Raw genomic sequence first — 25016 nt, 5'->3', positions numbered from 1 at the left:
ACCTGAGCCTATCATTATCCAGCAATGTTGCAGGAGTTTCTTCACTGCCCGGGACTCCCCTCATTGGCTGAGAGAGCAGTGCGGCGCGATTGGCTCCCACAGCTGTCAGTCAGTCAGTCACTCAGGAGAGGGAAGGAGTGGGGCTGGTTTACGGCTTCGTTTCTGAATAGACACAGGGAGCAGTGACGGCTTGGGTGCCCCCATAGCAAGCTGATTGCTGTGGAGACACTCAACAGGAGTGAGGGGCCAGGAACACCGAAGAAGGACCCGGGAAGAGGGAGATCTGGGCTACTCTGTGCAAAACCAACAGCACAGAGCAGGTAAGTATAACATGTTTGTTAAAAAACAAAAAAAAAAAAACAAAGACTTAAATTACTTTAAGAAATGTTATACTACCTACTACATTTACTCTGTTCTTGCCAAGTGTATGTTGTTTTTCTTGCTTTACTAAACAATGTGCATTCTATACAACATTCTACAGTATATGTTTGTAAAGTATGAATAAGGGCTCTTTCACACGGATGCTCCGTATGTCCGTATATCACCCCATCCATTTGCGGGTGATATACGGACATAATGCTTGTCAATGGGATTGCGGATGTCAGCGGATAACCATCCGCTGACATCCGATTTTCGTCCTTTCAGTTCTGTTCCGTTTTTTGGAACGGAACAGAACCCTATTTTTCCTCCGTTCAAAAACGGAACGGATGCAAAATCGCAATCCCCATAGACATACATTACGTCCATATATCATCCGCAAACGGATGGGATGATATGCGGACATACGGAGCGGATGACACAAGCGTCATCCGTGTCCGTCAAAAAAAAAGTGCTGCAGCGGAAGAAGAAATCGGAGCGGCCGTGTGAAAGAGCCCTAAGATTCTTGAAGACCTGATAGATGTTCCAATTCCTCTTCACCATCCATTAGCTCATCCCCCACAGTTATTACCTTTTGTATCAATGGACCCTCCCTCCTAGATTGTAAACTCTAACGAGCAGGGCCCTCTGATTACTCTTGTATCAAATTATATTGTAACTGTAATGTCTGCATTTTGTAAAGCGCTGAGAAAACTGTTGCCGCTATATAAATCCTGTATAATAATAAGAATATTATGCAAAAAAAAAAAAAAAATGCTGGTTAAGGAAATTCCATTAATTTGCAGGGATTTCCGCTCACTTCCAGTTTGGTTATGGAACAGGAAATGAAGGGAAATCTCCACAATGGGACACAGATGGCGAAAAAAAAAGAAATCTGACAGGTATTATAACCCTCACTTGCTCTATTCAAAATGAAAACGGGTTTTGCTATAGTTCTACTTTATTTTGTATGGTTTTTATCTTTTTATTGCTGTAACTCAAGATACAGGTTACAAAATACAAAATGAAAATACTATTAGACTTCATAAACATCAGTTTCTTTTAGCTGTTTAAGACAGAAAAGATCTCCATATGTAGCCAAAACCCTACTATATACCTACGTACAGTGATTTTGATAAGGCAACATTTAAGCTATAGAGCTTTCTGTTGTCCTATTCTAAATTATATTATATACAGTGGGTACGGAAAGTATTCAGACCCCCTGAAATTTTTCACTCTTTGTTATATTGCAGCCATTTGCTAAAATCATTTAAGTTCATTCTTCTTCCTCATGAATGTACACATAGCACCCCATACTGACAGAAAAACACAGAATTGTTGACATTGTTGCAGATTTATTAAAAAAGAAAAACTGAAATATCACATGGTCCTAAGTATTCAGACCCTTTGCTGTGACACTCATATATTTAACTCAGGTGCTTTCCATTTCTTCTGATCATCCTTGAGATGGTTCTACACCTTCATTTGAGTCCAGCTGTGTTTGATTATACTGATTGGACTTGATTAGGAAAGCCACACACCTGTCTATATAAGACCTTCCAGATCACAATGCATGTCAGAGCAAATGAGAATCATGAGGTCAAAGGAACTGCCTGAAGAGCTCAGAGACAAAATTGTGGCAAGGCACAGATCTGGCCAAGGTTACAAAAAGATTTCTGCTGCACTTAAGGTTTCTAAGAGCACAGTGGCCTCCATAATCCTCAAATGGAAGATGTTTGGGACGACCAGAACCCTTCCTAGAGCTGGCCGTCTGGCCAAACTGAGCTATCGGGGGAGAAGAGCCTTGGTGAGAGAGGTAAAGAAGAACCCAAAGATCACTGTGGCTGAGCTCCAGAGATGCAGTCAGGAGATGGGAGAAAGTTGTAGAAAGTCAACCATCACTGCAGCCCTCCACCAGTCGGGGCTTTATGGCAGAGTGGCCCGACGGAAGCCTCTCCTCAGTGTAAGACACATGAAAGCCCGCATGGAGTTTGCTAAAAAACACCTGAAGGACTCCAAGATGGTGAGAAATAAGATTCTCTGGTCTGATGAGACCAAAATAGAACTTTTTGGCCTTAATTCTAAGCGGTATGTGTGGAGAAAACCAGGCACTGCTCATCACCTGTCCAATACAGTCCCAACAGTGAAGCATGGTGGTGGCAGCATCATGCTGTGGGGTGTTTTTCAGCTGCAGGGACAGGACGACTGGTTGCAATCGAGGAAAAGATGAATGTGGCCAAGTACAGGGATATCCTGGACAAAAACCTTCTCCAGAGTGCTCTGGACCTCAGACTGGGCCGAAGGTTTACCTTCCAACAAGACAATGACCCTAAGCACACAGCTAAAATAACGAAGGAGTGGCTTCACAACAACTCCGTGACTGTTCTTGAATGGCCCAGCCAGAGCCCTGACTTAAACCCAATTGAGCATCTCTGGAGAGACCTAAAAATGGCTGTCCACCAACGTTTACCATCCAACCTGACAGAACTGGAGAGGATCTGCAAGGAGGAATGGCAGAGGATCCCCAAATCCAGGTGTGAAAGACTTGTTGCATCTTTCCCAAAAAGACTCCTGGCTGTATTAGATCAAAAGGGGGCTTCTACTAAATACTGAGCAAAGGGTCTGAATACTTAGGACCATGTGATATTTCAGTTTTTCTTTTTTAATAAATCTGCAACAATGTCAACAATTCTGTGTTTTTCTGTCAGTATGGGGTGCTATGTGTACATTCATGAGGAAGAAGAATGAAATTAAATGATTTTAGCAAATGGCTGCAATATAACAAAGAGTGAAAAATTTAAGGGGGTCTGAATACTTTCCGTACCCACTGTATATCACACACACTTACACACACACACACCCTAAAGTCAGTTATACATGGTTCGATTTTTCCTTGAACATTTGTAGAAAAATTGTTCATCAGAACATTCTTTCTAGCCATCAAGTCCACTATTTTTTTTCAAAAGCCCTTACATTTCAAAGCAGACCTGCTATTTGAGTGGAATTCCAGATGTATTAAGTAGCATTGATTACTAGGGCACTAAAAAAAATCTGGAACATGATGCATTGACACATGGCAACAAGCCAATCCTCTCCTGATCCTTTGACTGCTCCCAATTGATCATTCAGGCCTAGGTTGCACATGGTGCTTTGGATGGCAGAGGTATAGTGAGGAGAAAGGGGTCTGTTATCATTGGGCAAGGCTTTGCCAGACAAAGCATGATACACCCCATAAGTTGAGGTGCAGCCAGATGCAGGCACGTGGAGTGGACAGATCCTCGAGTCTGACCCAGCCTGTCGCTTCCCTGAGCCACGCTGTTTTCCGGAGAAGAGGGAGGTGGGTGGAGCCAATTCTAGGCAAGGAGGAGGGATTTGAAATCCTCCTCCACTCTGAACCCTGGAAGCCTGGGCCCTCGCTCTCCTGCTGTCACGTGACGACGTTGACATTACTGGTTGCTAGATGCCAGGCGATACTAGCAACCAGTGTGGTGGCAGCGGCGTGCCAGGCAGTAGAGGCCCAGCGGAGAGGAGGAGGATCATATTGGACTCGGGGCTAATAATTATGAACAATCAACACGAGATTCAGGGAATTTTGGGGGCCCACTTGGGGCTATAGCCCTGGTCAGCCCCCCGCCCCCATTGCCACCGTGCTTGGGACTCCCCTACTCATTGGCTGAGACAGTAGCGTGGCGCGATTGGTTCCTGCTGCAGCCAATCATGCGAGAGAGGGGGCGGGGCTAGGTCGCAGCTCAGTGCCTGAATGGACACAGGGAGCTGTGACTCGGCTCAGGTGCCCCCATAGCAAGCTGCTTGCTGTGGGGGCACTCAACATTAGAGAAGAGCCTGGAGAGTGGAAAGAGGGACCCAAGAAGAGGAGGATCTGGGCTGCTCTGTGCAAAACCAACTGCACAGGGGAGGCAAGTAGAACATATTAATTATTATAATTATTATTTTTTTTTAAACGAGACTTTACAATAACTTTAAGCAATTGCCTTCTTCTAAATCTGTTGCAAAGTTTTTGACCAGTAATGGCATTTCCTGTTGCAGGCTGACAGCACTAAGCCACTGTCTCCTTAAATTAGTAGCAGTGTTGTCAGCCTGCCATGCACTTCTTCAGTTGCAGATCTCATTGGCAGTCCAACAGCAGACAGGAGTGCAGACTGGTAACGTTGCTTTTAATTAAGAGGCAGTGGCTTTGCATTGTAGGGCTGCAACAGGAAGTTCTGTTGCTAGCCGTTTTCCCCAGGTTAAGAAAGTTGTTCACAAAATCTATTTTCTTAAAACAACTGTCTGGAGCGAGACAGGATACCAGATATAATGAAAAATAGGTTTTGGGTTAACATATACTTTAATGAAATTTCAAAAGTCAATTCAATATTTTTTTAATCTGCAGGTTTCCCAAAAATATTCCCTGGTGATCCTGCAATGAAAGTTGTTCAGGCACGCTCTGTTTCAAAGTACATGTAAACCCTCACCTTGTTAAAATATAAATGAAAGGCAAAAAATTTGTGTATAAATCTAAAAAAGCCATTATAAAATACCTTTTCCCCCATTTTTTTTACATGAACACATTCTATTCTCAGCTGCATACAGGACTTGGAGAGGTGAGGTTGGAGAAAACAGCAGTACACCGAGCTTCCAAGTGAATGGCTGTTCAGGGGGGTGTCTCAGGACAAGTCTGATCATTTGAAGAGAGCAGGCTGAGTTCCCAGCACAGCTAGAGAACTGACCACGTTTTGCTCTCATGCCTAGTTTTTAATAGGAAAGCAGAGGGACTGACAGGATCAGGGATTTCATTTAAAAGCAATACAAAGACAACCGGATACTTTTTCATACAAGTACAGTTCATGGTACAGCAGGCACATATCCGGAATATGAAATGTTGGATTTACATATTCTTTATTGCTACAACACTCTGTCCCTGTCTCCCAACTGTGCTCTTGCAGTGTTACCCTGTCACAAAGGCTTCAAGTCAACCTGCTCTGAGAAATTCCAAGCAGCTATTGCAAGAGTACTTCTAAATGGGAATTGGCTGCAAAGAGGCTACTGGAGATCAACAGCACTGATATGTAACAAAGGATGAAAGTGTACATTTTTTTAAATAAATGGCATACAGTGCACAGAGCAAAAGTATCATTCAGTTATGGTTTACACCTACTTTTATCCTTTTAAAAAAATAAAATAAAATTGTGCACACCTTGGAAGTCTATAATGTAGTTCCTGGTTCCAACGGTGAACTTGTAGGTCTTAGTGTGATCATGGTGATAGATGGCCTCCAGGTCCGAGGATTTTAGTGAGGCTCGCTCATTTATTCCATTCTAGCACAGTAGAGACAGGCATTAAAAATTCAATATTTTGATCAACTTAAAAATAAAATCTCACATAATTGGGGGTTTGTACTAATGATCAACAGGCAGTAATTTTTAGCAACCTCATATTTGGACAAGTATAGCTGTGATTTCACCCATAGTCATATCAGAGGAGCTATTGAAAGAGACTCCGCTAGGTACTGAAGGCTTTCCTATACCTCTCAGGGAATAGTATTGGGTAAATCACTAACTAGCAATCATGGCAATCATGAAAGAGCCAGGAGGAGGTGTGCTGTGTTGTGCTCTCCCTCCTGTCAGAAGAGCATTCTTCTATACAACACGAGACCAGATCACTCTTACAGTAGATCACATTGCATTGTACATGCACACACCGCCCCCATCCACATTTCCTGCTGCCGGAAGAGCAGCCCTTGGAGGAGATAGGGGCAGCAATCACACTGTGTGCGTACAATGCGATCTACAGTAAGAACAATCCTGTCTCATGTGCTGTATAGACGAATGTTCTTCCGACGGGAGGTAGAGCACAACACAGCGCACCTTCTCCTGGCTTTGTATTGGCTTCCCCCTGTAAGTTAGGGGAGGGAGTGGAGTGGACAGCTACCTGTGTTAGAAATTGTAAAAGATTTGGGGAGGGGGTAATATGTGTTAGAAGAAAAGATGGGGGGGGGGTGTGGTAGAAGGAAAAATGTGGGGGGGGGGTTAGTTCTGGGAGGGATTTGGGTAGGGAGGCAGAATTTTTGCTGGGAAGGGTGTTTTAGAGGGGGTTGTGCTAGGAGGGATTTGTTGTAGATTGTCCTTGGAGGGGGACTGAAGAAAGATTTGTGCTGGGAGGGAAGATTGGGGGGGGGGTATTTTGTGCCAGGAGGGGTAGGGGAATTTGGGCTAACAGGAGGGATTGAGGGGGGTTTGTGCTGGCAGGAGGGATTTGGGGGAGATTTGTGCTAGGATAGAAAGTTTATGAAGGAAGGGGATATGTGCTAGGTGGGTGATTTTTTGGGGCGAGGCAGATTTGTGCTAGGAGGGGAGATTCGGGTGGGGGCAAAGATTTGTGCGGGGAGGGGGGATTTAAGCTGGGAGTTGGTGGAATATGTGCATTGTTGTTTGGGGGGGGGGGGGTTTTGGCTTGAAGGTGGAATTAAGTTCATGTATGATGAAAGGTTTGTGTCCACTAATAATTTTCATGTATGTTTTGTGAAAATAGAGTTTTGACATTTTCGCACGGGGGGGCATCAGGTAGGCTTTACGGGGCCCTTTGATTTCTAACAGCGTCCCTAGTGGTTACATTAGTTTCCTTTTTTCAAGCTTTTCCCTCCCTTTATTTTTACCTGGTGATCCTACTGGTAAACACTTTGTCCTCATTTTAATGCACTAATGGACAAGCAGCATTGTTGTCAGCCTAGGTTGCTCATTTATTTGGACTACACAGAACATCGTCTTTTTCCGTAGAGGAAAGTGTTCTGTAGTTCACAGGGATAGTAAGGAATACCACAAATGCCCACAAATTAAGTAATCAGCTGACAGTGTGTGGCAGGATTAACAGGCGTTTTGGAACTTGTTGAGCAGATAAACCATTGAAATTGTTTTGATGTATTTTGTTAATGGTTTAGGTCATCATGGGTGTCCAACCTTTTGGCTTCTCTGGACCACATTAAGTGTAGAGAAATTTTCTTGGGCCGCATATAAAATATATACTATAGTTAAGGTATAGAAGTAATAAAATGCCGCCGTTTAACACAACCAGAGGATGATCAAATGAAATGGAATCAGTATACAGAGGTTTACTTGTTCTGAAAGATATTAAAGAAACACTCTAACCACCATGACCACTTCAGTTATTTGAAGTGGTCATTGAAGTGGTCATGGTGGTAGGAGTCAGAAACACTGCACATGCTCGCCTCCCCCCCACCCCCTCCCCTCCGAGGCAGCCTCTGCCTACCGTTAGTTGGAAGCCGCTGTGGCCATGCTCCCGACCCAACTTCCTTCCTCCCCAGCAAAAAAAAATAAAAAATTGTCAGGGGTCAGTGGGCCGCATTGCCTGCGGTTCGGGGCCGCAGGTTGGACATGCCTGGTTTATGTAATGCATGCACAAGCCATAGTGTTCGTTGTAACACATGCAGAGATCTGAAGGGGCTCGAAAACCTAAACACTGCATTGCAACACTGGAAATTTACTCACTGGCTGTCCGTATTCAATCCAAATGTTTAGCTCGTCTTTCCAATACCAGACCCACTCGGTGGTCTGTAGAGATGCTGGGTTGTGCAGTCTGCAGACCTTCTGGGCTCCAGCTGTCATGGTCTGAAAGTCGATCAATTGGTAGCTGTAATACAAAGAAAGCTTAGGTGTCGATTCACACCTATGCATTTTCCATTAAAAAAATATTCATACATGCCTGTGAACACACAATGCACATTGATGTGCGTTTAACAAATGCGCTGACATGCGTTTTTTTCTTTAAAGCATTCATGCATTTCCATTAATTTCCAATTGAAAACACATCAAGGAAAATGCATATGTGTAATAAATTACAGAGTTGCATAGTTTATAAGGTTGGGGGGAAAAAAAAAAAAAGCATGACATTCAGTTCATCCCGAGTGTGTATGTGTATGAATGTGTGATTTTTACCTTTTGAAAAATCTCATAGCCTTATATATTCTTCTTCCATTTTCTCACTTACCTCCTTATAGAACAAAAAGGTTGGTCTGACAAGAACAGTCATGAACATGGATTCATAAATCCATGCTGGCTGTCACTCATGATACCTTTATGACAGACAATTTTTTTCTCTAGAGTCCCTTACAGAGGTGTAACTACAACCTTCAGGGCCTGGGTGCAAGAAACCATGAAGGCCCCCCCCCCCACCCCATCCCAGGGCCCCTTCTGCTGTCTTGAGGCTCCCACATGGGGGTGGAACACCGGGCCCAGTCCCAAGTGAGACCCTGGTTGTTCTGCCACTGACCTTACTAATACTAGGGGGCATTTTGGAGGGTGTAAGGGAGCACTCTGGAAAATATAAAGGGGCACTCTGGAGGTACTAAAACAGTAGCTCCAGAGTGCCCCCTTACATCCTCCTGAGTGCCCCCTTGGGTTTAGTGGTGCTGGTGGTGGGAGGGGGGGGGAATCCATGGCAGTGGTGGTAAAGGGGGTGGGATCCATGGCGGTGGTGGTGGTGAGGGGGTTGGGATAAGTGGCAGTTGTGGTGGGGGTAAGGGGGGTGGGATCTGTGGCAGTGGTGGTAGTGAGGGGGACATGATCTGTGGCAGCAGTGGTGGTGGTGAGGGGGATGGACCATTTGCAGCAGTGGTGGTGAGGGAGATGGATCAGTGGCAGCAGTGGTGGGGGTAAGGGGGTGAGATTAGTGGGAGAGATGGTGGTGAGAGGGGTGGGATCTGTGGCAGTGGTGGTGGTGGGATCTATGGCAGTGGTGGTGGTGAGGGGGGGTTGGATCAGTGGCAGCAGTGGTGGTGGAGAGGGGGGGTGGGATCAGTGGCGGCAAGGGGGGTGGGATCAGTGGCGGTGAGGGGGTGGGATCAGTGTCAGCGGTGGTGGTGATGAGGGGGGGTAGGATCAGTGGTGGTGAGGGGAGTGGGATCAGTGGCAGCGGTGGTGGGGGGTGGATCAGTGGTGGTGATGAGTGGGGTGGGATCAGTGGTGGTGAGGGGAGTGGGATCAGTGGCCGCAGTGGTGGTGGTGGGGAGGTATCTGTGGCAGTGGTGGTAGAGAGGGGGGGTGGGATCTGTGGCAGCAGTGGTGGTGGTGAGGAGGGGGGGAATCAGTGGCAGTGCTGCTGGCGAGGGTTGTGGGATCTGTGGCAGTGGTGGTGGTGAGAGGGGCAGTGCTGTATCATGGCCTAGGTCAACAAGGCCCAGGCCTAGGGCAGCACTTTGTAGGGGGGGGGGGGGCAGCAAAACAATGTGGACTTGTGTTTGCTGCCACTGATTATTTCACTTATTTGTATAATGAATGACTCTGGACTTCCTATTTATTATACAAATAAGGGACATAATCCTATGATTACAATCAGTGGCAGTAAGTCCAAATATTTTAAAAGAACTGATGGGGCTGCACTGATATGCTGCACTGATGGGCACTGGTATGCTCTGATATGCTGCACTGATGGTCGCTTATATGCTGCACTGATGGGCACTAATATGCTGCTCTGATGGCCACTAATGAGTTGCCAATGGTGGGTACTGATAAACTGCACTGATGGGCACTAATGAGGCTGCATTGATAAGGCAGCACTGATATGCTGCACTGATGAGGCTGCACTGATAAGCTTCACTGATGGGGCTGCACTGATATGGTGCCCTGATATGTTGCACTGATGGGCACTAATAGGCTGCAATGATGGCCACTGATGAGGCTGCGCTGATGGCCACTGATGAGGCTGCGCTGATGGCCACTGATGAGGCGGCACTGATAAGCTGTACTGATGGGCACTGATATGATCCACTGATAGGCTCTACTGGTGGCCACTGATGGGGCTGTACTGATATGCTGCACTGATGAGGCTGCACTGATAAGACGGCACTGATGGGCTCTGATAAACTGTGGTTGTGTTCTGTGGTTTACAGATGAAAGGGCGGGTCATAAACAGGAAGGAATGTGGCCTTTACATCAAGGGGTGGGTCATATTTCAATTAGGAGGTGCACAAGTTTAGTCAGGCCTAGGACAGCACAAAACCTAAATACACCACTGGAGAGGGGGTGGGATCTGTGGCAGCAGTGGTGGTGAGGGGGTGGGATCTGTGGCAGCAGTGGTGGTGAGGGGGTGGAATCTGTGACAGCAATGGTGGCGAGGGGGTGGAATCTGTGACAACAATGGTGGCGAGGGGGGGGGGTGGATCAGTGGCAGCAGTGGTGGTGGGGGGGGTGGGATCAGTGGCGGTTAGGGGGGTTGGATTAATGGCGGGGGTTGGATTAGTGGCAGCAGTGGTGGTGGTGGGGTGGATCAGTGGCAGCGGTGGTGGTGGGGGGGGGGATCAGTGGCACCAGTGGTGGTGGTGGGGCGGTGGATCAATGGCAGCAGTGGTGGTGGTGAGGGGGGATGGGATCAGTGGCAGTGGTGAGGGGGGTGGGATCAGTGGCAGCAGTGGTGGTGGTGGTGAGGGGGGTGGGATCAGTGACAGCAGTGGTGGTGAGGGGGGTGGGATCTGTGGCAGCGGTGGTGGTGAGGGTGCCATCCTCCCCCACTGCTGCCTCTTACCAATCCAACCCCCCCCCCACCATCACCATCATCACAGATCTCATCAGTGGTGGTGAGGGGGGTTGGATTAGTGGCGGGGGTTGGATTAGTGGCAGCAGTGGTGGTGGTGGGGTGGATCAGTGGCAGCGGTGGTGGTGGGGGGGGGGGATCAGTGGCACCAGTGGTGGTGGTGGGGCGGTGGATCAATGGCAGCAGTGGTGGTGGTGAGGGGGGATGGGATCAGTGGCAGTGGTGAGGGGGGTGGGATCAGTGGCAGCAGTGGTGGTGGTGAGGGGGGTGGGATCAGTGACAGCAGTGGTGGTGAGGGGGGTGGGATCTGTGGCAGCGGTGGTGGTGAGGGTGCCATCCTCCCCCACTGCTGCCTCTTACCAATCCCACCCCCCCCTACCATCACCATCATCACAGATCTCATCAGTGGTGGTGAGGGGGGTTGGATTAGTGGCGGGGGTTGGATTAGTGGCAGCAGTGGTGGGGTGGATCAGTGGCAGCAGTGGTGGTGGGGGGGATCAGTGGCACCAGTGGTGGTGGTGGGGCGGTGGATCAGTGGCACCAGTGGTGGTGGTAAGGGGTGGGTGGGATCAGTGGTGGTGAGGGGGGTGGGATCTGTGGCAGTGGTGGTGGTGAGGTGGGAGGGATCTGTGGCAGCGGTGGTGGTGAGGGGGGTGGGATCAGTGGCAGCTGTGGTGGTGAGGGGGGTGGGATCAGTGGCAGCAGTGAGGGGGGGTGAGAAGGTGGGATAAGTGACAGCAGTGGTGGCGGTGAGGGGGTGGGATCAGTGGCAGCAGTGGTGGTGAGGGGGGTGGGATCTGTGGCAGCAATGGTGGTGAGGGGGGGGGGATCAGTGGTGGTGGTGAGGGTGCCATCCTCCCCTACTGCTGCCTCTTACCAATCCCACCCACCCAACACCACCATCATCACAGATCTCATCAGTGGTGTTGAGGGGGGGATGGATTAGTGGCGGGGGTTGAATTAGTGGCAACAATGGTGGTGGTGGGGTGGATCAGTGGCAGCAGTGGTGGTGGGGGGGAAATCAGTGGCACCAGTGGTGGTGGTGGGGCGGTGGATCAGTGGTAGCAGTGGTGGTGGTGAGGGGGGGTGGGATCAGTGGTGATGAGGGGGGTAGGATCTGTGGCAGTGGTGGTTGTGAGGTGGGAGGGATCTGTGGCAGCGGTGGTGGTGAGGGGGGTGGGATCAGTGGCAGCGGTGAGGGGGGGTGAGGAGGTGGGATAAGTGACAGCAGTGGTGGCGGTGAGGGGGTGGGATCAGTGGCAGCAGTGGTGGTGAGGGGGGGGGATCAGTGGTGGTGGTGAGGGTGCCATCCTCCCCCACTGCTGCCTCCTACCGATCTCACCCCCCACCACCACAATCATCACAGATCTCATCTCTTTCCCCACCCCATCACCTCTGTGACAGAGGTGATGGGGGCAATGGGGATGAGATCTATGGTGGTGGGGGGGGGAGGAATCGGTAAGAGGCAGCAGTGGTGGAGGATGGGATTAGTTGCACTGACACCTTGCAAATAATAATTTACTAAGTCAGTCCCATGCCGACCAGGGATGCTTCTGAGCCGGGATGCCTCTGGATGCCTGGGGTCCTCCCCTTAACACTATTGGTCATCAGATGCTCAGTTGATGCCTCCCTTTCAGCCTATCACTGTCCACCTCCCTACAGTGATAGTCACTGCTCAACCTACACTCAGCGGCCAGCAGGCAGGCGCTCCCTCCCCCAGCTGTGGAACGAACGAGCTGATGGGGGGGGCTCACTGACAGAGCCAGAACAGGCGGACCCCTCACAGCTGAGGAGAGGAACGGGCGGCCCACAGCTGAGGAGAGAATGGGCGGTGGGCCCTTTACAGCAGAGCGGGAGAAGAACAGGCAGGGAGGTGGACCCCCCTCACAGTGGCGGAACTCCAGGACCCAGTTGCAAGTGCGAATGCTGCGACTCTGGTAGTTCCGCCACTAGTCCCTTACCATTTCCTCAAATACCTTACATACTATTGATGTTAGGCTGACTGGTCTGTAGTTTCCTGGTATACATCTCAACTCTTTTGTAAATTGATGCCATATTTGGTCTAGGCCAGTCAGTTGGCACTATTCCAGTCAGTAAGTCATTTTAGTCAGTATTTTAGATAATCAGAAATAGTGGCTTGGCTATAACTGTGCCAAGTTTTCCAAGGCTCATGGATGTAAGCCACCTGAACCTGGCGATCTGTTTACATTAAGTTTCTCTAGTCAATTTTGCACCTGGTCCAGTCAACCATAGACATATCTTTGGTGAAACATCATTAATTTTACTGTTAAGACTATCAAACCCATCTTTATTGTCAAGGAAAACAGAAGAACAAAAGTTTAAACACACCTGGTCTTTTCTCTGTCATTTGTGACCAGCTTGCCATGTTTATTCACTAGAATTCTATAGTGTTATAATGCTATAATTCCTTATATTATTATATTGTTGAAAAACCTTTCTGGGATTGGTCTTACTTGGTGTAGCAAGCTGTTCATTGTATGCCATTTTAACTGTCCAGCTTGCTACCTTGCATTTCTTGTTGCATTCATTCCTTTAAAGCTGGAATGCTGAGGGTGTCCTTTTTACTTTATACTTGTTTGATTTATTTTTTTTCCTTATTTTTGAAAAACACTATTATTTAGCCACAAAGGTTTTAATGTTTTTTTTAGGCATTTTACCTAATGCACTGGTTTGAAAAAAAGAAAGAATCCACACTAATTCACAATATACAAAACTGCAGCTGACAATACCTTGACACTAGGCACACCAAATAATGTATAACAAAGTGCGGCGCATAAAAAGTGATATTCTATTGTGAAATATATCAATATTCATATATACACCCACATTTCCAGGTATTACCCAGTAAAGAGATACTCCAACTTAAAAGAAGTGAATACCAATTATATTGATAATCATAAAAAAATGCAGATTGTCAAAAAGCAAAAAAGATCCTGTGAAATTTTTTAATAAATAAAAAAGCAAAAATTCATGTGAAAAACCTTTCATGTGAAAAGAGTCCCGATTCCAAATAGATCAGATCATATGGGAATCCTGGTCTTCTCACTAAAAAAGTGACCTGAATCCAGAAGGCGACAGCTAAAGCCACACCAGTGCACACCACCCTTGTGTGAGAGGAGGCTAACCAGAGGATATAAACTTTCAAATTATAGAGCAGACATTACAGCTTTATATGAAGGTTTTCTCAGGTTGCAATGCATTTAAAGCAAGCACCCCACAGCAAATGGCACCTAGGTCTTCCACTTAACCAACTTCCACAATCCTCCTCCATAACCTTCCATTTAGGGTCGTTCAAATATCCAGGGTGTACACGTAAGAAATAAGTTATGACCGCTTTCTAATTTGAGGGTCAAAATCCTCTAGTAAGCCTCCTCTCACATAAGGGTGATGTGCACTTGTGTGACTTTAGTCGTCACCTCCTGGATTCAGGGCACAATTAGTGAGAAGACCAGGATTCTCATATGATCGGATTTAAAATTGGGACTCTTTTCACATGAACTTTTTTTCCACATGAATTTTGTTTTATTTATTAACTTAAAGTGCTGTTAAAGGCTGAAGGTTTTTTGCAGCCAGTGAGCCACTAAGAAGTGCGAGGGGCTGAGGCATAGCTGTGACTCTGTGTGAGAATGGACGCTCAGAGCTGCAGCTTGGGAGTCAGCCTGCTTGGCTCCCGCTGCTGTTAATCAGCCAGTGAGCCAATCCGGAAACAGAGGGGCAGGGCTAAACCATAGAGCAGCAGCACAGAGCTGCAGGTCGGGAGCGTACCTGCTTGGGTGCCCCAGAGCAAGCTGTTTTTTGTGGGGGCACCCGGCAGGAGGGGGGGGGGGCAGAAGCGCTGGCAAGGGACCCAAGAAGAGGAGGATCCTGGCTGCTTTGTGCAAAACCACTACACAGAGCAAGTAAGTAACATATTTGCCATTTAAGAGTAAAAAAATGCTTTAAATATCCCTTTAAGTTTATACTTTTCCTGCTTGTTGGTGGGCAGACAGTTCAAACAGGAGGAGGGTCTCTACTGTCCTTGCATCCTGAGAGTTTAACTACTGCCATTGATGTTATCTCTCACACAGCATTAAAATTGTGCTGCTGATGATTAGTGACTTTTTTAGCAATAGAAAGGCTCAAGACAAAGATGGCAGTTGGCAGATTCAATGCTGCAGATAATATATGGATGCCTGCCATGCAAGTCATGCTTGACTGGTAGTTTGCATTAATACATTGGTGACGTAACGAGCGGAATATACCTGGGTTTGGTTATAGACAGGTTTGGCAAATGTTACTGAAGTTTGAAAATGCTGATCTTGAACCCTATTAAAGTCAACAAGAGTTAAAACTTCAAAAAGCTGTAGTGCCCCCCCCCCTCTGTGACACCAGATAGGGGATCTTTTCTCGCACCTGCTGTCCCATTTTGAAAAACATCACTTCTATGTGGGGCTCCACACACAGAGCCGTATGTGTCATTCTGTAGCGCTACCCCTGAAGGAGTTTCTGGCGTTTGCCTCTCTTCCCCACTTACAGCACCCACAGCCAGGCATGCTGTATTTTCTGCATTCTTCCTCAGACTCAGTCTAGGCCCTAGGGGGTGTCAGGATTATTGGGGGATTAGATAATAGAAAAAAAAATTTGAATTATTAAAAGCTACATGTATATTCATATATATTATATATATATATATATATATATATATATATATATATATATATATAGATTGTGAACAGCACAGCTTCCATCTTGTTTGAAGGTGAATGAAAGTTCAAATGTTCTTTTGAACAAGATGTCTCTTACAGAGGGTCTATGGTTTCAACAGAAAATTATGTCTACCTATGTAGTCATAAATAAGTCGTACATGGACATCTCATCAGATAAGGGTCATTTTAGCCAGACACCAACAGTTACTGGTGGCCAGTCTCGCTTGTATTCTATCTGTATTTTTAAAAATGGACAATAGCCCAGTGTACCCTATCAGACATTTAAACTATATAAGTTTTAAAGATACATTATATCGTGTGTAAGAAAATATGAGTAATAATTATACGTATATGTATACATATATATTTAGGAATGTTATATCATATTTTGGTTTTATATTCTTGCTACAGTAATAATCTTAGACGAAGAAAAACGAATTCCACTTAAATCGCTTCACTTATAGGGAGTGTTTGTATAAGATTTGTTTCAGTCTTGGCTAGGTGATATAAATCCTACAATACTAGCCTAAGAGTCTGAAGTGTATGACAGAATTCAAATAATTAATGGACTTTCACTAGCCATAGGTCAAAAAGGTCATCAGATAATAGTGGTAATTATTCTATATATGTTGAACCTAATGAACAGTACAATACTGCCCCCTTTGGAGATGCTACTAAATGCAGTCTCTGGGTAACTCAGTATTTTCCAGTATAAATATATATATTGTATTAAAAATATAATCTTATAAATGGCTTACCAGATTCAATTCCTGCCAAGATATGTGATGGGAGGTATTAGATGGACATTTATGTATGTACTCAGAGTATGGACAAGTTTATATGTTGCTTTTATGATTATTCTTACATATAAAGAAATCATCCTTTAATTTTATTATCCAAAGTATTGGGTTAATTAAAGAGGCGTGACTATGACCTCATCAGTTAATGGATAAGATATCCCAACCAATGGGGATAATGTTTCATCCTTCTGGGTTTAACTTATGGTAATTTTAATAGTCCTTTGTTCAATACCATATAAAAAGGAGAACACAGATCTGAGACATTACACTGACAACACACATTACACCTACAACACACACACTACTCACATCCATCTATATACTCATCTAAACTTACTCCATCTTGCTCCATCATTTATCTGAAACTTTGAGGGATGCCAAACGAAACTCCTCCCTAACTGGCCACTATTTTAAGAAGGCAGCCATCTTAAGGACTCTGGTAATGACCATTTGAAGCTAGCATCCATCTTAAGTGTGGTAAATATACCTTGCTGTTTATTTGATTTTATTCAAAACTGTTTATTTCCTTCCTTATATGTTATATATTGCATATTGAAGGGTAAGTAAGATTACAATCCCAGCCGTATACACCATGGTAGATTTTTCTGTAGAAACTGATTTTTGTTTTTATACATTTTTATTAATATCAGATTCAGCGCATTATTAGCGATTTTAGTCTCCCGTTTTGCATAGCTTATTCTCGCTCCATCTGCAGTGGAGTGACTTTCGGCTGCGCAATTCGCAGACAATTGTGGTCTGATTATATAGAACATTTACCTATGGTTTATGCTATACCTGGAGAAAAGGTAATCTTGTTATTGAGCTAAATATCACATTGCATTGATTGTTTTAAGTTTGTATTTTATGTAAAGTTATCTTGTGTCATCTCAAGTTTAATCATTTATTGTGAATACATGTCTTGTGAACAAATATTCTTATATATATTCCATACTGTAGACTGTACTCACTAAGATTGGTATATGCTTTTAAAAAGAAATTAATCAATTAAAAAGAACTGGTTACATACTGATTTGTGGAAATAAGTTGAGATTCTCCTACCTTACAGATCTTTGCTTATTGACATAAATAGACACTTATTTTCAGAGCAGTATAAATATTCTGACAGGGGTTTTGTTTTTGGTGTTTTTAATTAGGGACTGATGAACATGGACAGGGATGGGAGCATGGGATACTGCGAACTATAGAAAACAGTGGAACTTGTACAAAAGCAAGGACTGCTACGTTTCTGGCTAATCTGTAACAGGTTGCAAGCTGTATTGCACAGCTGTAGGATGCAATGTCCTGTATCTTCACATGTGGTGGGGGTGGTAGAGGAAATAGTAGTAGTATAGCACCTGGCTGTCTTGCACTGCACCTGGCTGCACTCAGTTCAGTCACTGAGAAGTAGTGTGCCACTTGCAAAAATCCAGGCTGCACCTGGTCCTGAAGTGTGAGGTATTGCATTCCACAGTCACTTCTTTAAATGATAGCTGGTTTAATTACTCACTCAGTCCCACCCATGGAGCTTTCTGACCCCAGACCTCCTGGCCATCTCCTCCACTGCTGGTTCAGGCTGACTCTTGCGCTAATGGACCATCAGCTAAGACCTTAAAGCTGACTGGATTTGCTGAGGCTTCTCTCTTCTCCTCTCTGCCCCAGCGGGTCCAGCATCCGCTGGGCACCCACGATTGCTCCCCATGGAGACAGAATAGCGGTCTGCATATGTAAAAATATGTAGCAGAATACATTAGGGCTGCAACTAACGATTATTTTCATAATCGATTAGTTTTTCGATTAATTGGATAAAATCATAAAAAAAACTCAAGATGCCTTTTTTTTCATTTATTTAAAATATTAATGAACAAACAGAGTGTTGCACACAAACTGCAGAAACAAAAACGTAAACTTTACAATTAACATTACACAACTATGCAAATTTTTAGAAAGCAGTGCAAAAACAACAAACATTCTGAAAAAAAGGTGGGCTTGGACTATAACTGTTGAAGAAACTTTGCATTGGAATGTAAAAATGTCAACATGTCCACATGCTCAGGGCTGAGGCTGACTCTCTTCTAGGAAACGATGTTGCCTGCAGCAGAAAAGAGGCGCTCTGATAGAGTGGAGGTGCCTGGGATGCACAAGAAGGATTTTGCTAGTTTTGCCAAGGTAGGATATTTCTCTTGGTTACCCTTCCACCAATTCAAAAGGTTTCCCTCCTTCCTTGGCAAGTGGCTTCTCTGCTAAATAAGCCTGAACTGCGTATGAATATCCTCCTCAAGTTCCCCCTCTTCACTGCTGCCCCCAGACTCAAGGAGTGAATCAAGTAGAGATGTTGAAGGCTCAGCAACTCTAGTTGCAGGCAAAGTGGTTGTTTGCTGCTGCATCTCCCTTCCTAAAGCAAGCGACTCTGTCTGTACTTTTGCCTGTACATTAATAACTTGCTCTGGTGATAAAAATTGTAATCTTCTAAATCTTGGGTCAAGGGCAGAGGAAATAATTACTGTGTTTGGGACCTGTTCAAAAAGGACCCCCTTCCATCTGCTTTGAAGCTGTTCTGTTGCAGTGGCTTGGAAGGTCTTCAGCGGAGATGATTCAAAAGCAGCACCTTCATTGGACCGCAACAGCCCCTTCACAAGTGCAGGCACGGATGATAGGGTAACATATTCTTGGCCACTCATGAATACAGTACAGCATTCAAAGGGTTTAAGAGCAGTGGAAAGTTCAAGAATACTCCATTGGTCTGGTTTTAAGTCCAGATAATGTTTGCCCCTTTGTGTAACTGATGGGTCAGACAAGAGTTGCAGTTACCGGCCACCTTTGTTCAATGAATCTGTCAACCATATAGCAAGTGCTATTCCATCTTGTGCTTACATCATGAAGAAGCTTGTGGTCAGGTGTACCCATTTGTTTCTGCTTCTCCTTTAATCTGCTGCTGGCTAGCTCACTTTTTTTAAAATGTTCAACTAGTCCTCTTGCAGCACTAACAGCTCTCTCAATTCCCAAATTCTTCAGAGCAGCATAGATCACCAGCTGCAAGGTGTGGCCAGTGCAGCGGATACTGGTCCAGCCATGCGTGTCCTCCAGGATTTTGGCAGCATCTACAATATTTGCACCGTTGTCATGGACAATGGCAATTATTTTCTGAGCTGGAATTTCAAATTTTGCAGCGACCTCCTCTAACCATTCTACAATATTTGCTGCTGTATGTCTGTCTTCCAGAGGCATCGTAGTGAGGGAGATAGAAATCTTCCACCCCTCCCCTATGTAGTGGCATGTAATGCCAAGGAAAGCCTCAGTCGCTATGCTTGTCCATATGTCCGCAGTAAAGGCAATTCTGCTTTCATTAGCGCTGATTGTATCCTTCACATTCTGAAATGCCTCCTGGTACTTTCTCTCCACAAGTTTAGTAAAATGGGTCCTTGATGGAAGAGTATATCCAGGGTTCAGTACACTGATCATGCTTTTAAATCCTCGGTCTTCAACCATGGACAGTGGCCGCATGTCAGTGACTAGCATTTTCATAATTTAATCCGTTCTAATTGCTGATTTTCGGGGAGTGCACGGAGGATTTAGCTGCACAAACTCTGTCATGGTGCGCTGTTTCTTTCTGCAATGAAAAATATATGAATGATAACTTAGTATAGTATGCAAGAAAAGCTATTTCTGTGTAACACAATATATCATTTGGGTTTAACTTACCGTCCTGATGTTTCGCCTTCCTCTGTGAAGCCCACGTGTTTCCGTTTCATGTGCTCGTGCATCATTGTTGTGCTTCTGTGTCATACAAGTTCCATCTTGCAAATTTTACAGGTGACCACCTTCTTTGCATCATTTAAATTAAAATGCTCCCATGCTTTAGAAGACTTGGGTCGCACCCTTTTTTCTGCAGTCATTGTGTCAGCATCCTCAGCCATTTTTATAATGCATTTTTTTTTTTTTTTTTTTTGCAGCTAGAAGTTAAAAAAAAAGTCCGGAGACGGAGTGCAATTTAGTTATGTAAAGTTTAAAAATATTCAATATCTATATGCACTGCAGTGTTAAGCTGATTAATAACCCCCCGCCCCCCGGCAACACCAGTGATGGGGCACTGTGTGGGAATAAAATCAAGTAACATTTGCAGGGCACATAATGCTCCCAGTACTTTTAGGCTCCATTCACACTAGTACGACTTGTCAGGCGACTTGTGTGCTCTCAAGTCGCCCCAAGTCGCTTGTCATAACAGATGCAATGTAAATGAATGAGAGCCGTCTTAATGTGCACTACTGAAGTCACTCCTACTTCAGAAAAGGGTCCTATACTACTTCAAGGCGACTTGTATCCGACTTGTGCCAATAGACTTCAATGGGAGTCGCCTCCAAGTCGGATCCTTATCTTTTGTCAAGCGACTTGTTATCAGACTTTCCAGGAAGAAGAAGGAAAATTAGCCAGGCATTCCCCACATTGCAGCCATGCCTACAGTTCCTATATACCATTATCTCTGCCTGGTCTGTGTGAGTGGCACTGGTGGACACAGATAAGTGGCACTGGTGGGCAGTGACACTGGTGGACACTGATACGTGGCACTGATACATGGCACTGATACGTGGCACTGGTGGACACTGATACGTGGCACTGATACATGGCACTGATACATGGCACTGATACGTGGCACTGGTGGACACTGATATGTGGCACTGGTGGACACTGATTCGTGGCACTGATGGGCAGTGGCACTGGTGGACACCGATACGTGGCACTGGTGGGCAGTGGCACTGGTGGACACTGATACGTGGCACTGGTGGGCAGTGGCACTGGTAGACACATACGTGGCACTGGTGGGTAGTGGCACTGGTGGACACATATGTGGCACTGGTGGGTAGTGGCACTGGTGGACACTGATACGTGGCACTGGTGGGCAGTGGCACTGGTGGACACTGATACGTGGCACTGGTGGACACATACGTGGCACTGGTGGGTAGTGGCACTGGTGGACACTGATACGTGGCACTGGTGGGCACATACATGGCACTGGTGGATACTGATACGTGGCACTGGTGGGCAATGAGGAAATGAGTAAAAAAAAAAACAGAAAAGGGGAATTAGGTCACAACACATCATATTCTGATTGGCCAAATACAAAGTCATCTATCATATAAGTCGCTTTACATAATTCACAAGTCGCGTAAAGTCACGGTAAAGTCGCGATAAAAAGTCACTCCGTCATAGGGTGACTTATGGTCGCGGTAGTGTGAACCGAGTCTTATACCAAAACTTTTTTTTTTTTTTTTAAATTAAGCTCCTATATACTGTAAATATAATAAACGCTTATCTAGATAAAAGAGTGAATATTCCTTATAAGGTGCAATATTATAATAGAAAAATAAGGGAATTAAAACATCCGTGTCAGCCAGAGATATGAAATAGGGAGCATAGAAAGACCCCCTATATGTGCTATATGGACGTTTTTAATCACTTATTTTTCTATTATAATATTGCACATTATAAGGCATATTATTTTTATCTGGATAAGCTTTTATTCTATTTGGCGGGCTGCATTGCATGGACAGGACACTGACTGTAACACTGTAATCTCGGCACTCGTGTGCTGCTGCTTCTCTGAGTTCTCTCCCTCGATCTGACTCACTGACTCCCTCACTGAAGTCACAAAGAAGGCAGAGAGGAAAGGCAGAGAGGAAAGGAGGGAGGGAGGGGGAGGTCACGGAAGTGCCGAGCTGTGAGACAGCGGTGCAGCCAGCGGCTTCACAGAGGAGAAAGGCAGCTAAAGTCCAGAACGCAGCGCAACTAATCGGAGGATCAACTAATCGATAATGACAATCGACAACTATTGTAATTATCGATTATTATCGATTTTGTCGATTCGTTGTTTCAGCCCTAGAAAACATATTGGCCTAAATTGATGAAAACATTTGATTTTTTACATTTTTTTTTAATGGGAATGTTTTATAGCAGAAAAGTAAAAAATATATTTTTTTTAAATCAGAATTATTTCTCTTTTTTTGGCTATAGCGCAAAAAATAAAAACCGCAGGAGGTGATCACATACTACCAATAGAAATTGCTATTTCTGGGAAAAAAAATAGGACATCAATTTTATTTGGGTACAGCGTCACACACAATTGTCAGTTTAATAACGCAGTGCCGCTTTGAAAAAAAAATGGCCTGGTCATTAAGGGGGTAAAACCTTCCCGTCCTTAACCAACTACCGACCGACCGCCGTTGATTTACGTTGGTCCTTTGATGCTAAATACCCGGGTTTTGGCAGCAGATAGCTGCCATAACCCTAGTATTTTTAGCGGGACTGCGACAATGCAGTGGACAGATTGGGCACCTGACATTTGTGGGCGATCGGCTTTCAGGTAAGTGTGGTCCCAGCAGCGGATTCGCCGCAGATCGCCCTTACGGTGCGGCGGAAGAGGTCCCCCCCCCTCCCGCTGCGTCCCGGTCCTTTTCCCCAGCTTACCGGACCCGCCGGCAGCGGGGAAATCAATCCGGTCCTGGATCCTCTTAGACAGGAAGTCGAGTGAGGGCAAGATGGCCCTCACTTCACTCTATGGTCTTGGAGGACCGGAGCGACGTCAAACGTCGTTGCCTAGCAACCGGTTTAAAGAGCCCTATTTTTTTTAACCATTTTTTTTTCTTTTTTAGTGCACTTGTGAGGTCTGAGGTCTTTTTGACCCCAGATCTTACAATAAAGAGGTCCTGTCATGCCTATTTCTATTACAAGGAATGTTTACATTCCTTGTAATAGGAATAAAAATGATCACATTTTTTTTTTTAAACTGTAAAAAAAAAATAAAATAAAAAAAAATAAAAAAAAAACAAAAAAAAAATGAAAGCGCCCTGTCCCCGTTAGCTTGCACACAGAAGCCCCGCCCACATATGTAAACTGTGTTCATACCACACATGAAAGATATCGCCGCAATCGTTAGAGCAAAAGCAATCATTTGAGCCCTAGACACCCTCTGTAACTCTAAGCTGGTAACCTGTAGACATTTTTGAAATGTCGCCTATGGGGATTTTTAAGTACCAAAGTTTGTCGTCATTCCGAAGCATGAAGCATGACATGTTGGGTATCTATTTACCCAGCGTAACATTATCTTTCACATTATGGAACAAAAATTGGGCTAACATTACGGTTTTCTTATTTTTTAATTAAAGAAAGTGAATTTATTTCCAAAAAAATTGCGTTTGGAAGACCGCTGCGCAAAAACGGTGTGATAAAAAATATTGCAACAATCTCCATTTTATTCTCTAGGGTCTCTGCTAAAAAAAAAAATATATATATATTATATATATATATATATATATATATATATATATATATATATATATATATATATATATATATATATATATATATATATATAATGTTTGGGGGTTCTAAGTTTGCTAGCAAAAAAAAAAAAAAGATTTTAGCTTGTAAACACCATGTGTCAAAAATAGGCTTAGTCTTAAAGTGTTTAATTGGTTAATTAACACGGTTGAGGCATGCCCTTTCTGCCTGTGAAGTGATGTGCCTGTATGATATATACAATTAACAATAAGGGTTAAGGAAAACATTATTCTTAAAAAAAACAGAAAAAAAAAAAAAAAAGAAGGGGGGGGGGGTGGGATTTCACATCCCACTTCAAAAACAAATGTAATATAAATTGCCTGTAAAATGACAGCTCCTGGATCCTTTATAATGTTTGGAAACAGAGCCAAAGATTCCCTCATTTAGAGCAGACACTTATCCTCAATGAGGTCATTGATCAAATATGGACATGACTATTCAGGTTTCTCTGTAACATCAGCTGAAAATCTCTGGCTGACAGCTGAATGGGTCGGGTAGGGATACATCATTGGGTTTAAGGGAGCCATCAGCTATCAGAAACTGAACAACCAGCTTAAAGCGGAGTTCCACCCTGGATTTTTTTTTTTTTTTTAATACCCCCGGGACAGTCAGGGCTAGTACATTCCACAATGGCTAGCCTCTGATCTGTCCCGGGTTGCACTTACCTGTTAGGACAAATACTTACCTTGCAGACGTCTTGTCCAGCGCTGCCATCTCAGATGTGGGCAGCTTGAAGCCAGCGAGATCCCCTTCGGCGTCCTCTTCCGCCTTCTTTGGTCCCACAATGCTCTGCGCCGGCCCCGACTTCACTTCCGGGTCGCGCGCGTCATCCCTCTACAGCTTCTGGGCATGCCCAGAAGCTGTTTAGAAGGGGATGACGCGTGCGCCCCGGAACTGACGTCGGGGCCGGTGCAGGCGCAATGATTCCTGGGAGCTATGACGTTCAGCTCCCAGGAATCATTGCAGAGCCAGGAAGTGACGACGGGCCGCGGCCGAGGAAGGAGGAAGGAGGAAGTAAGGTAAGTATATTTTCTTCGCTACGAGGTAAGTAAAAAAAAAAAAAAATATGCGATTATCCATTTCTTTTTCAGGTGACCCGGAGCGAGAAGATGGAGGTAAGTATAAAAATAGGGTGGAACTCCACTTTAAGCGGGAAACTGTAAATGAAATGTTTCACTTCCTGGTGCAGCTAGGTGGTTCAGTTAGGCTAAACACCCAGTTAAGTTTTGCCGTTTTCCAAATCTGGGTTTAGACCAAACCATGGAGCTCATACTAC

At 44.9% G+C, this 25016-nt stretch overlaps 1 protein-coding gene across 1 annotated transcript in view; it reads right to left on the bottom strand.

Annotated features, from left to right (window-relative positions):
• LOC309553688 (protein mono-ADP-ribosyltransferase PARP12-like) overlaps nucleotides 1-25016 on the bottom strand; it is a 95761-nt gene that overhangs the window by 25051 nt on the left and 45694 nt on the right. The window contains exons 3-4 of the mRNA XM_082255039.1: nucleotides 7863-8004; nucleotides 5555-5675 (exon numbers count right to left, since the gene is read on the bottom strand). Coding sequence (XP_082111165.1) covers nucleotides 5555-5675; nucleotides 7863-8004 — 263 coding nt within the window. The remainder of the gene's footprint in view (nucleotides 1-5554; nucleotides 5676-7862; nucleotides 8005-25016) is intronic.

The sequence above is a fragment of the Pelophylax lessonae genome (genome assembly GCF_965119305.1).
Source record: "Pelophylax lessonae genome assembly, chromosome: 4".
Taxonomy (NCBI): Eukaryota; Metazoa; Chordata; class Amphibia; order Anura; family Ranidae; genus Pelophylax; species Pelophylax lessonae.
Note: the sequence above shows the minus strand (reverse complement) of the source record. Positions and strands in the feature narration are given on the sequence as shown.